Source organism: Pseudophryne corroboree, chromosome 10 (assembly GCF_028390025.1).
Source record: "Pseudophryne corroboree isolate aPseCor3 chromosome 10, aPseCor3.hap2, whole genome shotgun sequence".
NCBI lineage: Eukaryota > Metazoa > Chordata > Amphibia > Anura > Myobatrachidae > Pseudophryne > Pseudophryne corroboree.
This window is the reverse complement of record NC_086453.1, coordinates 14,897,768-14,918,267: the sequence shown is the minus strand read 5'-3', so window position 1 is coordinate 14,918,267 and position 20,500 is coordinate 14,897,768. Positions and strand designations below refer to the sequence as shown.

Genomic DNA, 20,500 nt, shown 5'->3' with positions numbered 1-20,500 from the left:
TCTAGGTGCAGGGTGTGACACCCCAAAACACCAGCATAAGCCAGAAAGCCCAGCGTAGCATACCAGTGAAAAAACTATAGTGTTAATAAATGAGTATTTAAGAAGCCGAAGCTATAGAGAGGGTGATACAAACATGAAATGTAATTAAAATAGAGAAATAGTGTTAAAAAATTAATAAGTGAAAAGTGTTAATAGAATGTAAAGGTATGCCACACTAAGGCCATCCAGCTCAGCCAGTCCAGAGGCACCACACCTCACACCTCCATTACCCCAATCTGGGTCTAAGATTAACCAGCAAGGAGCCACATGATGATGGCTCCTTACTACAATATGTCTAAGCTAAGAGCTACCTACCTTGGAGCAACCCCATAATGCTCCATGTGGCATGTCAGGGCCTGCACCTCCTCCTAATGCAGGAACCTCTCTGCCTCTCACAACAAACATATATAATGGTAGATGCTCAATTAGCTTAGTGATATCATTCAGGTGCTCAAAAGGCATTTGTTTCCCCCAGCACCCTGAATGATAACCGTAACCAGATATAAATTCCACATAACAGAATTCAGAGATCTTCGTTACACATATTTGCGCAAATGTGTGGTTAAGCCCCAAAGCCGCATCAAGGCGTCTCTGTATATTTGGGGTCCCTAGCGCTGGCACGCCTGCGTTTTTTCGAACACTCCCTGAAAACGGTGAGTTGACACCCATAAACGCCCTCTTCCTGTCAATCACTCTGCGGCATCGCTAGACCTTGTGTGAAACTACATTGTTCATTGTAATAGTACGTCGCGCATGTGCATTGCGCCGCATGCGCAGAAGTGCCGATTTTTTCCCCCCTCATCGCTGCACAGCGAACGAATGCAGCTAGCGATCAACTCGGAATGACCACCATCTTGTTTTATTACTGATGTGCACACCACTGTTTGCTGGCACTATACACATGTTAATACGTATTGAATGGGGATTCCCGATGTCTGCCTGTCAGCACGACGCTGTCGCACAACTGTAAGCGGATTATTGAGCAGATGGGGGTCGGACGCCGGACAATGAAGCGCGTCCTGCTGACGTATGGTCTTTCTGTTGAGGTTGATGTGATTGGAGACCCTAACGCAGGGTAAGGATTTCCTTGTAATGCTAGGATGCAGGCTCTCCTCTCCAGTTATGTATGGGGGTGCTGGTGCTGTCTTTAAACGTGACAAGGGGAGAACTGTTGGCGTCACTGTCAAATGGTTCCCAGCTGCTGACAGAGGAGAGTGCAGCCAGCCAGGATGCAGAAGACATCCAAGGCCGCACATTGCTCGCAGCGAGCCGTCCAGCAGACCTCATCACGGATGGGATTTTTGGCAGCAGATAAAAGGAAATCAGATTTCCTCTTTTCCTTCAACAAGGGGAGAACAGCGGAGATCTCTGGAGACGTAAACATCCCGTCCGTAAGATAAACAGTGGTGCTGTAATCACTCGGTTCCCCCTGGTGCTCTGACACAACCTGCAGGTACCGCCGACCAGCTGCGCACTCTCCACCATCTTCAATGCTTGTTTATGAAAGTTCATCCCTCTATATACAGACGGTGCATGGGGAGTCTCACTCTCTGCACTTGTCACTTAGCATTAAAAATGAGCAGTACCGTGCACTAGTGATACGTGGAATAAACAGCCCGGCGTATTTACATTCCTGCGGCGTGATGTACTTACCAGCTGGCACCGGATTCTGGGGCTCATTCACAATGATCTGGGCATGCTCTTTTCAGCGGGAATATTAGACTAGTTCCACGCGTTATTGGGGGTCATTCAGGTGTCTGCAATGTGTGGTTGGACATAAACGAGGCATCGAGCCCACCTCCATTACACCACTGCTAGTTGCTCTTGCGTTACTTCGTGTATGCGCGCACGCTCACTGACGTTACTGTATATCTGTGCAAGCTCTACATTCAGATTTGTGCAATGTCCTGCAGAGGTAATGGCATGTACGCGTCATTGTATGTGGCAGTACTGTCATGGAAATGTATTGTGTTACTTGTGGTATTTTCCAGTGATGTATATTAGTGTATTCTTGTTGTGGTAGTATGTGTGTGCAGTGCTGTGTTTATATGTATTGGCTGTATGTAGTAGTAATGAATTACTCCCTGTAGTGGTACGTAACGGTGGTAGTGTCTCTGTGTTGGGTTACTCCCCGTAGCGGTGGTAATGTGTCTGTGCTGGGTTACTCCCTGTAGCGGTGGTAGTGTCTCTGTGCTGGGTTACTCCCTGTAGTGGTGGTAGTGACTCTGTGCTGGGTTACTCCCTGTAGCGGTGGTAATGTATCTGTGCTGGGTTACTCCCTGTAGCGGTGGTAGTGTCTCTGTGCTGGGTTACTCCCTGTAGCGGTGGTAGTGTCTCTGTGCTGGGTTACTCCCTGTAGTGGTGGTAGTGACTCTGTGCTGGGTTACTCCCTGTAGCGGTGGTAATGTATCTGTGCTGGGTTACTTCCTGTAGCGGTGGTAATGTCTCTGTGCTGGGTTACTCCCTGTAGTGGTGGTAGTGACTCTGTGCTGGGTTACTCCCTGTAGTGGTGGTAGTGACTCTGTGCTGGGTTACTCCCTGTAGCGGTGGTAATGTATCTGTGCTGGGTTACTCCCTGTAGCGGTGGTAATGTCTCTGTGCTGGGTTACTCCCTGTAGCGGTGGTATTGTCTCTGTGCTGGGTTACTCCCTGTAGCGGTGGTAATGTCTCTGTGCTGGGTTACTCCCTGTAGCGGTGGTAATGTCTCTGTGCTGGGTTACTCCCTGTAGCGGTGGTAATGTCTCTGTGCTGGGTTACTCCCTGTAGCGGTGGTATTGTCTCTGTGCTGGGTTACTCCCTGTAGCGGTGGTAATGTGTCTGTGCTGGGTTACTCCCTGTAGCGGTGGTAGTGTCTCTGTGCTGGGTTACTCCCTGTAGCGGTGGTAGTGTCTCTGTGCTTGGTTACTCCCTGTAGCGGTGGTAGTGTCTCTGTGCTGGGTTACTCCCTGTAGCGGTGGTAACGTCTCTGTGCTGGGTTACTCCCTGTAGCGGTGGTAATGTCTCTGTGCTGGGTTACTCCCTGTAGCGGTGGTAATGTCTCTGTGCTGGGTTACTCCCTGCAGCGGTGGTAGTGTCTCTGTGCTGGGTTACTCCCTGTAGCGGTGGTAATGTCTCTGTGCTGGGTTACTCCCTGTAGTGGTGGTAGTGACTCTGTGCTGGGTTACTCCCTGTAGTGGTGGTAGTGACTCTGTGCTGGGTTACTCCCTGTAGCGGTGGTAATGTATCTGTGCTGGGTTACTCCCTGTAGCGGTGGTAATGTCTCTGTGCTGGGTTACTCCCTGTAGCGGTGGTATTGTCTCTGTGCTGGGTTACTCCCTGTAGCGGTGGTAATGTCTCTGTGCTGGGTTACTCCCTGTAGCGGTGGTAATGTCTCTGTGCTGGGTTACTCCCTGTAGCGGTGGTAATGTCTCTGTGCTGGGTTACTCCCTGTAGCGGTGGTATTGTCTCTGTGCTGGGTTACTCCCTGTAGCGGTGGTAATGTGTCTGTGCTGGGTTACTCCCTGTAGCGGTGGTAGTGTCTCTGTGCTGGGTTACTCCCTGTAGCGGTGGTAGTGTCTCTGTGCTTGGTTACTCCCTGTAGCGGTGGTAGTGTCTCTGTGCTGGGTTACTCCCTGTAGCGGTGGTAACGTCTCTGTGCTGGGTTACTCCCTGTAGCGGTGGTAATGTCTCTGTGCTGGGTTACTCCCTGTAGCGGTGGTAATGTCTCTGTGCTGGGTTACTCCCTGCAGCGGTGGTAGTGTCTCTGTGCTGGGTTACTCCCTGTAGCGGTGGTAGTGACTGTGCTGGGTTACTTCCTTTAGCGGTGGTAACGTCTCTGTGCTGGGTTACTCCCTGTAGCGGTGGTAGTGTCTCTGTGCTGGGTTACTCCCTGTAGCGGTGGTAGTGTCTCTGTGCTGGGTTACTCCCTGTAGCGGTGGTAATGTATCTGTGCTGGGTTACTCCCTGTAGCGGTGGTAATGACTCTGTGCTGGGTTACTCCCTGTAGTGGTGGTAGTGACTCTGCGCTGGGTTACTCCCTGTAGCGGTGGTAATGTATCTGTGCTGGGTTACTCCCTGTAGCGGTGGTAATGTCTCTGTGCTGGGTTACTCCCTGTAGCGGTGGTAGTGTCTCTGTGCTGGGTTACTCCCTGTAGCGGTGGTAGTGTCTCTGTGCTGGGTTACTCCCTGTAGCGGTGGTAGTGTATCTGTGCTGGGTTACTCCCTGTAGCGGTGGTAATGTCTCTGTGCTGGGTTACTCCCTGTAGCGGTGGTAATGACTCTGTGCTGGGTTACTCCCTGTAGTGGTGGTAGTGACTCTGTGCTGGGTTACTCCCTGTAGCGGTGGTAATGTATCTGTGCTGGGTTACTCCCTGTAGCGGTGGTAATATCTCTGTGCTGGGTTACTCCCTGTAGCGGTGGTAATGTCTCTGTGCTGGGTTACTCCCTGTAGCGGTGGTAATGTCTCTGTGCTGGGTTACTCCCTGTAGCGGTGGTAGTGTCTCTGTGCTGGGTTACTCCCTGTAGCGGTGGAAGTGACTCTGCTGGGTTACTTCCTTTAGCGGTGGTAACGTCTCTGTGCTGGGTTACTCCCTGTAGCGGTGGTAGTGTCTCTGTGCTGGGTTACTCCCTGTAGCGGTGGTAGTGTCTCTGTGCTGGGTTACTCCCTGTAGCGGTGGTAATGTATCTGTGCTGGGTTACTCCCTGTAGCGGTGGTAATGACTCTGCTGGGTTACTCCCTGTAGTGGTGGTAGTGACTCTGTGCTGGGTTACTCCCTGTAGCGGTGGTAATGTATCTGTGCTGGGTTACTCCCTGTAGCGGTGGTAATGTCTCTGTGCTGGGTTACTCCCTGTAGCGGTGGTAGTGTCTCTGTGCTGGGTTACTCCCTGTAGCGGTGGTAGTGTCTCTGTGCTGGGTTACTCCCTGTAGCGGTGGTAGTGTATCTGTGCTGGGTTACTCCCTGTAGCGGTGGTAATGTATCTGTGCTGGGTTACTCCCTGTAGCGGTGGTAATGACTCTGTGCTGGGTTACTCCCTGTAGTGGTGGTAGTGACTCTGTGCTGGGTTACTCCCTGTAGCGGTGGTAATGTATCTGTGCTGGGTTACTCCCTGTAGCGGTGGTAATGTATCTGTGCTGGGTTACTCCCTGTAGCGGTGGTAATGTCTCTGTGCTGGGTTACTCCCTGTAGCGGTGGTAGTGTCTCTGTGCTGGGTTACTCCCTGTAGCGGTGGTAGTGTCTCTGTGCTGGGTTACTCCCTGTAGCGGTGGTAATGTCTCTGTGCTGGGTTACTCCCTGTAGCGGTGGTAATGACTCTGTGCTGGGTTACTCCCTGTAGTGGTGGTAGTGACTCTGTGCTGGGTTACTCCCTGTAGCGGTGGTAATGTATCTGTGCTGGGTTACTCCCTGTAGCGGTGGTAATGTCTCTGTGCTGGGTTACTCCCTGTAGTGGTGGTAGTGACTCTGTGCTGGGTTACTCCCTGTAGCGGTGGTAATGTATCTGTGCTGGGTTACTCCCTGTAGCGGTGGTAATGTCTCTGTGCTGGGTTACTCCCTGTAGCGGTGGTATTGTCTCTGTGCTGGGTTACTCCCTGTAGCGGTGGTAATGTATCTGTGCTGGGTTACTCCCTGTAGCGGTGGTATTGTCTCTGTGCTGGGTTACTCCCTGTAGCGGTGGTAATGTATCTGTGCTGGGTTACTCCCTGTAGCGGTGGTATTGTCTCTGTGCTGGGTTACTCCCTGTAGCGGTGGTAATGTATCTGTGCTGGGTTACTCCTGTAGCGGTGGTAATGTATCTGTGCTGGGTTACTCCCTGTAGCGGTGGTAATATCTCTGTGCTGGGTTACTCCCTGTAGCGGTGGTAATGTCTCTGTGCTGGGTTACTCCCTGTAGCGGTGGTAGTGTCTCTGTGCTGGGTTACTCCCTGTAGCGGTGGTATTGTCTCTGTGCTGGGTTACTCCCTGTAGCGGTGGTAATGTATCTGTGCTGGGTTACTTCCTGTAGCGGTGGTAGTGTCTCTGTGCTGGGTTACTCCCTGTAGCGGTGGTAATGACTCTGTGCTGGGTTACTCCCTGTAGCGGTGGTAGTGTCTCTGTGCTGGGTTACTCCCTGTAGCGGTGGTAATGTATCTGTGCTGGGTTACTTCCTGTAGCGGTGGTAGTGTCTCTGTGCTGGGTTACTCCCTGTAGCGGTGGTAGTGTCTCTGTGCTGGGTTACTCCCTGTAGCGGTGGTAATGACTCTGTGCTGGGTTACTCCCTGTAGCGGTGGTAATGACTCTGTGCTGGGTTACTCCCTGTAGTGGTGATAATGTCTCTGTGCTGGGTTACTCCCTGTAGCGGTGATAATGTATCTGTGCTGGGTTACTCCCTGTAGTGGTGGTAACGTCTCTGTACTGGGTTACTCCCTGTAGCGGTGGTAATGTATCTGTGCTGGGTTACTTCCTGTAGCGGTGGTAGTGTCTCTGTGCTGGGTTACTCCCTGTAGCGGTGGTAGTGTCTCTGTGCTGGGTTACTCCCTGTAGCGGTGGTAATGACTCTGTGCTGGGTTACTCCCTGTAGCGGTGGTAATGACTCTGTGCTGGGTTACTCCCTGTAGTGGTGATAATGTCTCTGTGCTGGGTTACTCCCTGTAGCGGTGATAATGTATCTGTGCTGGGTTACTCCCTGTAGTGGTGGTAACGTCTCTGTACTGGGTTACTCCCTGTAGCGGTGGTAATGTATCTGTGCTGGGTTTCTCCCTGTAGCGGTGGTAGTGTCTCTGTGCTGGGTTACTCCCTGTAGTGGTGGTAATGTCTCTGTGCTGGGTTACTCCCTGTAGCGGTGGTAATATCTCTGTGCTGGGTTACTCCCTGTAGTGGTGGTAGTGTCTCTGTGCTGGGTTACTCCCTGTAGCGGTGGTAGTGTCTCTGTGCTGGGTTACTCCCTGTAGCGGTGGTAGTGTCTCTGTGCTGGGTTACTCCCTGTAGCGGTGGTAGTGTCTCTGTGCTGGGTTACTCCCTGTAGCGGTGGTAATGTCTCTGTGCTGGGTTACTCCCTGTAGCGGTGGTAGTGTCTCTGTGCTGGGTTACTCCCTGTAGCGGTGGTAATGTCTCTGTGCTGGGTTACTCCCTGTAGCGGTGGTAGTGTCTCTGTGCTGGGTTACTCCCTGTAGCGGTGGTAGTGTCTCTGTGCTGGGTTACTCCCTGTAGCGGTGGTAATATCTCTGTGCTGGGTTACTCCCTGTAGCGGTGGTATTGTCTCTGTGCTGGGTTACTCCCTGTGGCGGTGGTAATGTATCTGTGCTGGGTTACTTCCTGTAGCGGTGGTAGTGTGTCTGTGCTGGGTTACTCCCTGTGGCGGTGGTAATGTATCTGTGCTGGGTTACTCCCTGTAGCGGTGGTATTGTCTCTGTGCTGGGTTACTCCCTGTGGCGGTGGTAATGTATCTGTGCTGGGTTACTCCCTGTAGCGGTGATAATGTCTCTGTGCTGGGTTACTCCCTGTAGCGGTGATAACGTCTCTGTGCTGGGTTACTCCCTGTAGTGGTGGTAACGTCTCTGTGCTGGGTTACTCCCTGTAGCGGTGGTAATGTATCTGTGCTGGGTTACTCCCTGTAGTGGTGGTAACGTCTCTGTGCTGGGTTACTCCCTGTAGCGGTGGTAATGTATCTGTGCTGGGTTACTCCCTGTAGCGGTGGTAGTGTCTCTGTGCTGGGTTACTCCCTGTAGCGGTGGTAATGTGCCTGTGCTGGGTTACTCCCTGTAGCGGTGGTAGTGTCTCTGTGCTGGGTTACTCCCTGTAGCGGTGGTAGTGTCTCTGTGCTGGGTTACTCCCTGTAGCGGTGGTAATATCTCTGTGCTGGGTTACTCCCTGTAGCGGTGGTATTGTCTCTGTGCTGGGTTACTCCCTGTAGCGGTGGTAGTGTCTCTGTGCTGGGTTACTCCCTGTAGCGGTGGTAACGTCTCTGTGCTGGGTTACTCCCTGTAGCGGTGGTAGTGTCTCTGTGCTGGGTTACTCCCTGTAGCTGTGGTATTGTCTCTGTGCTGGGTTACTCCCTGTAGCGGTGGTAGTGTCTCTGTGCTGGGTTACTCCCTGTAGCGGTGGTAGTGTCTCTGTGCTGGGTTACTCCCTGTAGCGGTGGTAATATCTCTGTGCTGGGTTACTCCCTGTAGCGGTGGTATTGTCTCTGTGCTGGGTTACTCCCTGTAGCGGTGGTAGTGTCTCTGTGCTGGGTTACTCCCTGTAGCGGTGGTAACGTCTCTGTGCTGGGTTACTCCCTGTAGCGGTGGTAGTGTCTCTGTGCTGGGTTACTCCCTGTAGCGGTGGTAATATCTCTGTGCTGGGTTACTCCCTGTAACGGTGGTAATATCTCTGTGCTGGGTTACTCCCTGTAGCGGTGGTAACGTCTCTGTGCTGGGTTACTCCCTGTAGCGGTGGTAATATCTCTGTGCTGGGTTACTCCCTGTAGCGGTGGTAACGTCTCTGTGCTGGGTTACTCCCTGTAGCGGCGGTAGTGTCTCTGTGCTGAGTTACTCCCTGTAGCGGTGGTAACGTCTCTGTGCTGGGTTACTCCACATGGGTGAACCCCCCCCCACCCCAATCTATGATCATATACTCAAAATATTCACGCTGCACCATTTTGCCAGATTTGTGCAGATTCCGTCCGTTGATGTAACCGCGACTCTTGATTTCCTTTTGTGCAGGTTTGTTAAAGTCTCTGCGTTCTGTTCAGAGCTGCTGCTGATGTGTTGATAATGTGGTAGTAGTACATTTGGGAGGCTCAGTACTCCCATTTTGTGTCCTCTCTTCTAGAGGTAGACTATTCCACCCTGGATAATCCTGGTTTGCACTACCGTGACGTGGCCTCTGCATACGGGCGTCGTGCTGATGCATTGCAGGTTTGGCGCATTCTGCGTCTGGTAAGGGATTATTATCAGATGGAGCTGCACTCACTAGGCCACAGGCGTTACTGCATATCTTAGTCTTGTAGGAGCAAGCCTGTCTGTATGAGGACACATACCGGCTGGCAGAACCATGGTATGTATTGGCTTCAGCTTTGCAGCAATAGCTCTTAGCTTTGTATTTGCAATGCTTGCTTGGCAGCCTGTGACCGTAGCGACGGATCTCCTGAAACCTGGCGTGCGTTCAGCGTTACCTGTACTTGTAGCACCTGGCAGCCCAGGCAGAATGTGGTAGTGAATTTGGTGCCTGCTGAGAACATTACATCTGTACTCGCAGATTGATGATGGGGTCATCCTGGGCTTCACAGGGCAATTCAGGTGTTCCATTAACTCGCAGCCACAGACCGTAGATTGACCTTGACAGCCCATAGAGATGCGCAGATTCCGCCGTTGCTCTGCTGTGATTCTCAGCAGTCTGCGCATTTAGGGACTCTGCGGGAGTTGATTCGCCCTGTAATAGTCACCCCATCCCGTACACCCGTGTATCTGAGGAGGAGGTTCCTGTGTGCAAACCCGTTCCTAAGCTCCTGGCTTTCCCACGCTCTCCTATCAGGGCCACTTCCAGCTTCACAGGGTCTGGTCGGGGCCCCCGGGATCCAACAATAATTTTCTTGCAGCTGTATTAGGACTTGTCCCAGTTTGGGCCCCTGTTATGTTATTCCTGATCTGCTCTAGGCCCTGAACGTAAAACCGGGACATGTATGGGACATGTGAATGTATGAAGGAGATGTGTATATTATTGTTGTTATCATCATTATTATTATTATATAACTTCTATTCAATCCTCATTAATATGGCATCCGGACTCCAGGTCGACAACAAAAAGGTCGACACACCTTAGGTCGTCGCCAATTGGTCGACACACCTTAGGTCGACATGAACTAAAGGTTGACAAGGACTAAAGGTCGACAGGAACAAGGTCGACATGAGTTTTTCGCGATTTTTTTTTTCTTTTTTGGAACCTTTTCATAATTAACGATCTACGTGGACTACGATTGGAATAGTAATCTGTGCCGAGCAAAGCGGTAGCGGAGCGAAGGCACCATGCCCGAAGTTCGTTCGCCATGCGAGGGGACGCGGTGCACTAATTGGGGTTCCCGGACACACTACGAAGAAAACGACACCAAAAAACCCCTAAAAAACTCATGTCGACCTTGTTCCTGTCGACCTTTTGTCCATGTTGACCTTTTCTACATGTTGACCTAAGGTGTGTCGACCAGTTGGCGTCGACCTAAGGTGTGTCGACCTATTTGTTGCCGACCTGGAGTCCCAGACCCCATTAATATCTATCACAGATGTAAAGAGGGGCAGCCAAAAATATGCAAGAATTAACGTCCAAAGTTAAGACGTTACATTTTGTCTTCATCACCAATTAATCTAATCTTGGACCCTAAATTTTAGTTTTGGGATTTTGTGGGGCTGATTACCCCAAAGCCCGACCCACTGTATTACTGTACTCTGTCATTGGTGACAAATAAAAGTTTTATTTTTATCATTATATTGGTCCCCTTGGTATGGGACACACATTCATGCACAAAGGGGGTCATTCCGATCTGATCGCACGCTAGGATTTTTCACTGCGCTGCGATCAGGTCAGAACTGCGTATGCACCGCAATGCGCAGGCGCGTCATACGGGTACAAAGCGGATCGTTGCTGAGCGATGGATTTTACAAAGCATCCATTCGCACAGCCGATCGCAGTAACGGATTGACAGGAAGAAGGGGTTTGTGGGTGGCAACTGACCATTTTCTGGGAGTGGTTGGAAAAATGCAGGCGTGTCCAAGCGTATTCAGGGCGGGTGTCTGACATCAGTTCCGGGAGCGGACCGGCTGAAGTGATCGCAGCGGCTGAGTAAGTTCTGAGCTACTCAAAAACTGCTCAAAACTTTTTTGTACCGCTCGGCTACACATGCGATCGCACACTTGCAAATCAAAAATACACTCCCCTATAGGCGGCGACTATCTGATCGTAGCGCTGCAAAAAATAGCGCGCGATCAGCTCGGAATGGCCCCCAAAGTCCTGTCCTGTTTCTCGTATCCTCTGATATCTACATTGTACGTCTCCTCCTATAAGGGCGTGATATGTGATTGATCGGGGATTATGAAAGGTAATAGTTGGGAAGTCCTAATTGCACAAATGTCACAGATTCAAAAAGCTGCACAGAAAAATATACAGATTGCATCATAAGGAGCGTGCCTCGTGCCTCAGTGGTGACTCTAGGAAATTGATGGTCTGTATTGTAATTAATATTGTCCCTGCACAGTGCTGGGTTGCACCATTCCGCATTGTGTCGCATTACCTGCACACGGAGGTGGTGTATAACGTTAGGTGCTGGGGATGCAGTCTGCTGTGTGTGTACTGATTGCGGGAACTGCATGCGCTGTGCGGTCCAAGCAATGAGATCATACGCTGGTTCCGCTGTAAAGTTCTCTCACTAATCCATATATTAATAATGGCGGCTTTTGTTAGAGGAGGAAAATTCGGACAAAGAACGTGAAAGCAGCCAAGTATTGATACTCCATTAAACTGCGCGAGTATTGCCAGCCAACCGTAGTGTGCAAATACATCAGGGTGTGATTTTGGCAGGTCTCACACGTGCTGATCTGCAGGAAATGTCCCCATCTTATCTGTACAGGCCACTGGGAGGAAGCTAGCTCCCCCTGCTGGACAATGTAATGACAGCAGGTGCACTTTATGTAGAGGAAGCTTGAGGGCAAGTTTTATAAGCTTTGCAAACCAAGATACAATCCTAAGGGATTATATATAATAGAAACAGGAGAGGAAGACTGTGGGGAGGGGTGGGGTGACAGTTTGGGTTTATAGAGAGTATACTATGGGGTCGATTCAATTCGGCAACTTATGAATAGCGCCGGGAATTAGCTCCCGACGCTATTCAATTCAGCTGCTAGTTACCCGCAATTGTCAGGAATTCTTCTCTCATCCCCGGGGGATGAGAGAAGAAACCCGACAAAAGTGCTGCCGGCGCGAGGCTGGTTCTGTCGGGAATCAGCCTCGCGCCGGGGAGTTTAGTCGGAGAATGCCCGTTCTCCTGACAATTCAACCTGTTTAGTCGGCGAGAACGGGCCATCGCCGGCTTATCTGGAGCTGAATTGAATAGCGTCGGGAGCTAATTCCCGGCGCTATTCATAAATTGCCGAATTGAATCGACCCCTATGTATGCTATATATGACTCAGGATGGAATAGCAGTGCATTATAAGTGCTTCTCTTGTTGCATGTTTTCAGGATCTCCTGGGAAGAAACACAGGCGTAACCATACGTTGCTGGGAAGTGGGGGCTGGTGTGGTTTATTTGATGATCAGGTGACTGATTCTTTTTGTGTCCCATTGTCTGTTACAGAGTGACCAGCAGCTGGATTGTGCCTTGGATTTAATGAGGCGTCTCCCTCCCCAACAGATCGAGAAGAACCTCAGCGACCTCATTGACCTGGTAAGAACCTCCCTTCTCCGCTGTTTGCCCAGTGAGTGGCATTCTGTGCGGCGTGCCCAATATTCCAAGTGCCACTGAGTACTTGCAGTGCCCAGATATTGTCTGTGCTGCCCCCACAAGGCGGGGGCTTGTAGGTGCGGCTATTGTGCAGTTACACAATGCCGGACATGGTGGGGAGGGGTGGCATGCTGCTCCATCCTGTTGACCCTCATTAGCAGGGCCTCCTGGCCTCCGCTCTCCCGTGGCGGCTGCTGTGGCCCCCATACTGATAATTAGATCGCATTAGCAGAGCTGTCAGTCCGGCGTCCTGTGATCTGCAGCGGAGACAGAAACTAATCCCAGCTCTCACATTCATATCTTATTAATGATGCTGGGGATTGTGGCATTAATCCCAGTGGGTGAGTGTGGGGGGATGGGCTTGTCCTAGTATACGGGGCTGCTTTCTAGTCTAACCTGTAATAACCACGTAAGCCATGAGAGCCAGGGGTTACAGCAGAGGGTCCCTCTTTAGAGAAGTACTTGCTGTAGGTTGCAGCGATCCGGTAGATATGGGGGCCTGATTTTGGAGTAGTTCTTGAACGGAGACCTATGTTGGTTCCGCCTCCTGTTCCCGTCACTGCCTCACAGCCGCTGATGTACTAAGCCAGAGCACAAATCAGACACCATTGTGTCTGTGGTCTGGTAATTGGTCAGGAGAGGGGGGCTGATACAGGGCTCTTGTTTTCTTCTTACGCCAAGTCCGGCCCTTACATGTAGCAGCAAGTGTTGTCCCTGCCCGCTGCAGTGCAGAGAGTGTGATCCTCATCACCTGGTATTATCCTGTAATAGGAACTGCCCGTGATTGGGGAGCTAGAAGCGAATTTCCCTGTAGTCTTTGATGTGATCAAGCTGGTCAGTTTTATTGTCCATACATAAAGGGGATTATTACATTTACACCTGGAGCTCAGTAGAGTCCTTGGAGGTCTACTTTGGAGATTATACCTCCTGCTTTCTCCACAGGCCTTTCCATCTATGTTCCTCTGCTTTATCCATGGGCCTTTCCATCTATGCTCCCCTGCTTATCCACAGGCCTTTCCATCTACACTCCCTGCTTATCCACAGGCCTTTCCATCTACGCTCCCTGCTTGCTCCACAGGTCTTTCCATCTACGCTCTCCTGCTTGCTCCACAGGCCTTTCCATCTACGCTCCCCTGCTTATCCACAGGCCTTTCCATCTACGCTCTCCCGCTTATCCACAGGCCTTACCATCTACGCTCCCCCGCTTATCCACAGGCCTTTCCATCTACGCTCCCCCGCTTATCCACAGGCCTTTCCATCTACGCTCCCTGCTTGCTCCACAGGCCTTTCCATCTACGCTTCCTGCTTATCCACAGGCCTTTCCATCTACGCTCCCTGCTTATCCACAGGCCTTTCCATCTACGCTCCCTGCTTATCCACAGGCCTTTCCATCTATGCTCCCCTGCTTATCCACAGGCCTTTCCATCTACGCTCCCCTGCTTTCTCCACAGGCCTTTCCATCTACGCTCCCCTGCTTTCTCCACAGGCCTTTCCATCTACGCTCCCCTGCTTATCCACAGGCCTTTCCATCTACGCTCCCCTGCTTTCTCCACAGTCCTTTCCATCTATGCTCCCCTGCTTATCCACAGGCCTTTCCATCTACGCTCCCTGCTTGCTCCACAGGCCTTTCCATCTACGCTCTCCTGCTTGCTCCACAGGCCTTTCCATCTACGCTCCCCTGCTTATCCACAGGCCTTTCCATCTATGCTCTCCCGCTTATCCACAGGCCTTACCATCTACGCTCCCCCGCTTATCCACAGGCCTTTCCATCTACGCTCCCTGCTTGCTCCACAGGCCTTTCCATCTACGCTTCCTGCTTATCCACAGGCCTTTCCATCTACGCTCCCTGCTTATCCACAGGCCTTTCCATCTACGCTCCCTGCTTATCCACAGGCCTTTCCATCTACGCTCCCTGCTTATCCACAGGCCTTTCCATCTACGCTCTCCTGCTTGCTCCACAGGCCTTTCCATCTACGCTCCCCTGCTTATCCACAGGCCTTTCCATCTACGCTCCCCTGCTTATCCACAGGCCTTTCCATCTACGCTCCCCCGCTTATCCACAGGCCTTTCCATCTACACTCCCCCGCTTATCCACAGGCCTTTCCATCTACGCTCCCCCGCTTATCCACAGGCCTTTCCATCTACGCTCCCCCGCTTATCCACAGGTCTTTCCATCTACGCTCCCCCGCTTATCCACAGGCCTTTCCATCTACGCTTCCTGCTTATCCACAGGCCTTTCCATCTACGCTTCCTGCTTATCCACAGGCCTTTCCATCTACACTCTCCTGCTTGCTCCAGAGGCCTTTCCATCTACGCTCCCCTGCTAATCCACAGGCCTTTCCATCTACGCTCCCCCGCTTATCCACAGGCCTTTCCATCTACGCTCCCCTGCTTATCCACAGGCCTTTCCATCTACGTTCCTCTGCTTTATCCACAGGCCTTTCCATCTACGCTCCCCTGCTTATCCACAGGCCTTTCCATCTACGCTCCCCTGCTTATCAACGGGCCTTTCCATCTATGTTCCTCTGCTTTATCCATGGGCCTTTCTATCTACGGTCTCCTGCTTATCCACAGGCCTTTCCATCTACGCTCCCCCACTTATCCACAGGCCTTTCCATCTACGCTCCCCTGCTTTCTCCACGGGCCTTACCAACATTACCGGCTTGTTTTACGGGCCTGGCACTTCGAGCCTATAGGATGGAGGGTGATCTGGTTTCACAAGTGCTCTTCATACACGAATACTGTACTTAAATGTTGTAGGAGGAGAGCGATTGAAAGGAATCTCTGGGGTTATGGTGTAAGGCGATACGTGGAGCCATGTTTTTACCTCCTCTCCACTTCCCACCTGTCAGCCCATGACGGGCTGGATGCTTTCATTTCCCTCTTGGTCTGTAGCCCAGCTGGCCACCACGGCCGGTATCTGATTTCTGGTAGGACAAAGACCCGCAGTCTTGTATGGTTAGTTTGGAAATGGTTAAGTTTAATTAAGTTTGTCCAGATACCAGGTTGAGTGAGGCTAGGGTCCCAGGTATGACAAGAGGAACCTTGTTCCAGAGACGCTTATCAGAATCTCATTAACTCCTTTCAATTTGTCTTCTCTTTGTGCTCAACCTCCTTCAATGTCCCCTAAAGACTTTCTGAAGTTTCATTGTTGCATCCCCCCCACTCCCCTCCCTCCCCTCCCCAACATCTTCCGGAGACTTCTGTACTCTTACCACCCATCCTCTCTCAGTGCTGATAGCTGGTCTTCCTACACACCCCACCATACATGCCATGCGGCCCACCCAAGCGTGAGGTCTACGAGATCAACGCATCACAGCCAGAACACTGTCCTCCATTAATACTCCTCCATCATGGTGGCCTCTCTGTGTAAGATAGCTAAACGCCCTTATCAATCATCTGAAATTTTTCCTTTACTGATAAATCATCCCTTTGCATCTCTGAGAATTAATGCCAGCCCAACGTCACTCCTTTCCCTGCTCGGTCAGGGGATGTGTGAGAATTTCCTGTTGGTACCATGTTCTGATTGAGTCCTGGCTACCGTCCGGTGTGCAGCCGGGAGCCCTGTCTACCACCGTCAACCCTAAAAGATCTGACAATGTGGCACAGCGGTCACTTTAATCAACTTACTCCATCAGAGGCCTGATGGTTTTCACGTGTAACTGGGCAACACAGTTCAATATTGCAAACAGAGACCATATATTTGAAAACCCCACAGTGGTGCTCTGTGTGGTAGTTGGGTACCGGAACTCTGGGCATTTTTGATTGATTAAATCAGGAGTTCTCAACTCCAGTCCCAAGTGCCACAAACAGGACATGTTTTAAGGATTTCTTTAATCATGCACAGGTGACTTTTTGGGGGTTGAGGTTGAGAACCACAGATTTAAAGACAAGTTCTGTTAAGTTGCATGCCTTCTAAATCCCAGTGATGAAGAACAGGTGGCAGTACTAGTATTAAAGGGTTAACCTCCCGCCCTCCTTTTCCAGGCTCTGCTAATGAAGTATCTGCCCTTGATGGCATCTAGAAGAGAGGAATGTGATCAAGGGCTCTTGCTTAGTTCTTAGCATTCCTCTTTTATTGGAGCAGGAGGAAATTAGAGGGGCGTGCGTGGTGGTCTTTCTGCAGGGGCTATAAAGGGCCATCTTCTCACGGACCTAGCTGCAAAATAAAATAAACCAGCTCCCTTTTACTCTGTTTATTTGGTTAAACACATAGGGAAATGCTTGTGACATTCCCTTCTCGGCGCTGTGACAGTTTGTTTCCACACACGTGTGCAAGTATAAATGTTAGTATAATGTTGGCATGAAGAAGATCAGGTTTTCACCCGGTCGCACCATTGTGTCACGTGTAAAGAAACCAGATGCCGATGATCGATCTCTCTGATCACACACAACGATCTGCTTATTATATAGGAAAGGGACTGTTGCAGCTATCAGGGCACCTCCAACCATCGTCTATCTGTAAAACCACTGGCACCTCTCACTGGGTATCCTAAATCTGCAAATTGCCGAGTCTTACGGGGAGATGTATCAAGCCTGAAGTAGTTGCCCAAAAGTAGCCTATCCGTTACTAACGGTCATTTCAAAGACTCCAAGGCTTGATACATCCCCCCCAAAAGTCTTTTAGACACTTGGGAAAGCACTGCAATGGTCGTGTATGACTGAGGGAGTCTCGTTTTGTCCAGGTCCCCAGTCTCTGTGAAGACCTTCTGTCCTCGGTGGACCAGCCTCTGAAGATCGCTCGTGACAAGGTGGTGGGGAAAGACTACTTGCTGTGTGACTATAACAGAGATGGCGATTCGTACAGGTGAGCCACAAATCAATCACGCCTGTAAACCATTGGTTACTATACTTCCTTACATTGTTCTACCGCCTGCGTAGCATTACAGAATTAAACATTCGCCATAGCATTCCGTTTTATTGTGCCAGTGACCAACGGCTCCCAAGATAGTTATTTACTAAAGAGGGACAAGGCCAAAACACATTGGAAATGTGACCTTCATAGTGAGATATATGTTGCTAGACCAGGTCCTTTCAATTTCTCAGTAACTTGCTCTCTTCTCCCCCCTATCACAACAGGTCACCGTGGAGCAATAAGTACGATCCCCCATTGGAAGATGGAGCCATGCCGTCAGCTCGTCTGCGTAAGCTGGAGGTGGAAGCCAACAATGCCTTCGACCAGTACAGAGACCTGTGAGTTATACTCCTCTCTCTCTCTCTCGGGCAGGGGCTGTAGCCAGGAGGGGTCTCGTAGTGCAGCTGTAAGGTCTGCATTCTATAAAAGCGGATCTCAGTGTGTGGGATGATGATTAAATCCAGATTCTTTTGTTTTGGACCTCTGCACCAGGGCAACCTAGAACGATGGGCTTTGGATGCAGCGCAGACAGTGTGATGTAATGATGAGGTCATGGCTCTCATCAGTGAGTGCGGTTTCTGCATCATTCTCCTTTTATCCCCCTGAACGTTGGACAAGCGTTTCTCCAGCTGCCTGGGCAGAGAGTTGAGCCCCAGGGAACTGGCCGGGGGTTTTGGGACAGCTTCTATTTTTTCTTCTTCCTTTGTTTCCTATGGAGACGTGAACACAAGCCGTTGTTAGGAATCCGCACATGGCGGGCTGTGATAATGAAGCCGTGTGTGTGGGGCAGAGGGTGTACGGCCAATGTGCTCCCATCTCGGTGCCACATGCTCTGTCTGTTCTCCTGTTCCACGTGTTACGTGGGTGAATATAGTGCTGTAATAGCTATAGGCTGTCAGCCTGTGATTTAGATTTGGGTGCCTCGTGTTTGTATTCCCAGTAATAACTTAGAACGCACCAGGTCTGGCTTCACATTACATGGGATCCCGGGAGCAGGGTCTGTATTACACAGCAGCTGAAACAAGCAGATGTCTTGCTTACAGCTCAGGGCAAATAACACTGCTATCATTTACGGGGCCTAACATTTGCAGAGACCCCCTATAGCCCCCCAGACACCTACAAACACGAATATGCACATTGCAAAAACAAAACAATTTGTAGAATTAGTCAACAGATCTGGGCTTAGACAGATAATATATGTATTTGGAATAAAATGCACTGGGATCTCACGGTCTGCAGTATTTATTAACTTAACAAAAATCAGCAATAGGTTCTCTCCTCTGACGGAATGAACGCGGAAACATTTTGTAAGTTTACATCGCCTTACGTGTAAGTGTTTAAATTTAAATGTGGCACTGTCAGCCCCTCCCCCCACGGACATCATGTGCATACCACTGTTGGCCCCTCCCTCAGTGGCGTCATGCTCACTCAGGCTCATGTCTTTCAGCCGCTCTCCCAGTGACGTGCTTATTGCTGTCAGCCCCTCCCCCAGTGACATCAAATGCATACCACTGTTGGCTCCTCCCCAGTGATGACATGTTCACTCAGGCTCACCTGTCAGTACTTCCCACAGTGACATCATGTGCACACTGCTGTCTCGTCTTTCAGCCCCTCCCACAATGACATCATGTGCACACTGCTGTCACATCTATCAGCCCCTCCCCCAGTGACATCATGTGCACACTGCTTTCTCGTCTTTCAGCCCCTCCCACAATGACATCATGTGCACACTGCTACCTTTCACGTCTTTCAGACCCTCCCCCAGTGACATGTGCATATACCACTGTTGGCCCCTCCCCCAATGATGACGTGCGCACTGCTGTCCCGTCTTACAGCCCCTCCCCCAGTGACATAATGTGCACACTGCTACCTTTCACGTCTTCAGACCCTCCCCCAGTGACACCATGTGCATATACCACTGTTGGCCCCTCCCCCAGTGATGACTTGCGCACTGCTGTCAGACCCTCCCCCCAGTGACATCAGGTGCACACTGCTGTCTTGTCTTTCAGCCCCTCCCTCAATGACATCATGTGCACACCGCTGTTGGCCCCTACCCCAGTGATGACATGCACCTTCTGTCAGCCCCTCCCCCATGACATCAGGTGCACACTGCTGTCCTGTCTTTCAGCCCCTCCCCCAATGACATCCCAGTACAGAAGGTGCTGTGTGTACATTAGTGTGTAAGAGTGGTTCTCGGGTGGAGCCCCATAGTGAGAGAAGGTGTGAGGGTGCGGGAGGATGTATATAACCTGTAGGTAGACGTGTCGTAGCCCCTCTCCCCAGGCAGTGAAGAAGTGCAGACATTGCAGGGGATGTGCGAGGTTTGGGCTGGGTGTGAGCTAGGGTCACTGTATACTGCTCGTCTTTCACTCTTCCAGCCTTGCTGGGATATGCAGATGTAGCTGGCCCGGGCTCCGTTCTGACATGAGAACCCTGGCATGCTGCTTAGGCACATTGCACCTGTGCAGCCCGGATACAGTTTCTCCCAAATACCTGTTTGCAGCCGGCTAGCGTCCTTTTGGGCGTGCCAGCTATGCTTCGGTTAGTAACAGCTGTGCCTGGATCACCCGGGGCGGCGGGGGGGCTTCCAGGAGCTCCAGTTACTCTTGGGAAGCATTTAATAGCTGGGGATCACGTCAGAACCTAGATCAACCTGTCTGTCTTCACTTACTGTCAAACTAAAAATCACTGCTTACCCAAAGCTGTCAGAACATGCTGGGATTTGTTGTGCCACAGCGCCTGTATTAGGAGTATGGCGTTTTTACAGCTTGTGGCATGGCATGCTGAGACTTCTAGTGCCACTGGCGAGCTTACAGTTCGCTCAGTACACAGAGTAGGTTACCTGCTCACAAGGGCTGGCTTCTTAGTGCGGATATTTATTTGTCGTGGTGACGGAATCTTTCCTCTCCTGCGGCTCTCAGCGCTGATCCTCATATTCCTCACCATTAGTCATATTACTATTTACAGACGTATTCTGGACAGACCGTTTGCTGCGGCTGAGTGAGGTCACAGTGAGTGGGGGGGCTGTGTAGGAGAAAGTCAAGTAACTCGGGCTTTGTATGTTAGAGTCGGGACTCCTAGATGCGTAACAGATGTAGTGAGGTTCAGTAGCTGAACGCAGGCTTCAGACGGATTCACAAAGCGTTCCGTCGCTCAGCTAGGAGGGGGGAGAATAGAATGTTTGCAG

At 51.0% G+C, this 20,500-nt stretch overlaps 1 protein-coding gene across 2 annotated transcripts in view; it reads left to right on the top strand.

Moving 5' to 3' along the window:
• CAPZB (capping actin protein of muscle Z-line subunit beta) overlaps window positions 1–20,500 on the top strand; it is a 55,852-nt gene that overhangs the window by 23,308 nt on the left and 12,044 nt on the right. For both annotated transcript variants that reach the window (XM_063942138.1, XM_063942137.1), the window contains exons 2-4: window positions 12,312–12,401; window positions 17,144–17,265; window positions 17,538–17,651. In XM_063942138.1, the coding sequence (XP_063798208.1) occupies window positions 12,312–12,401; window positions 17,144–17,265; window positions 17,538–17,651 (326 nt within the window). The remainder of the gene's footprint in view (window positions 1–12,311; window positions 12,402–17,143; window positions 17,266–17,537; window positions 17,652–20,500) is intronic.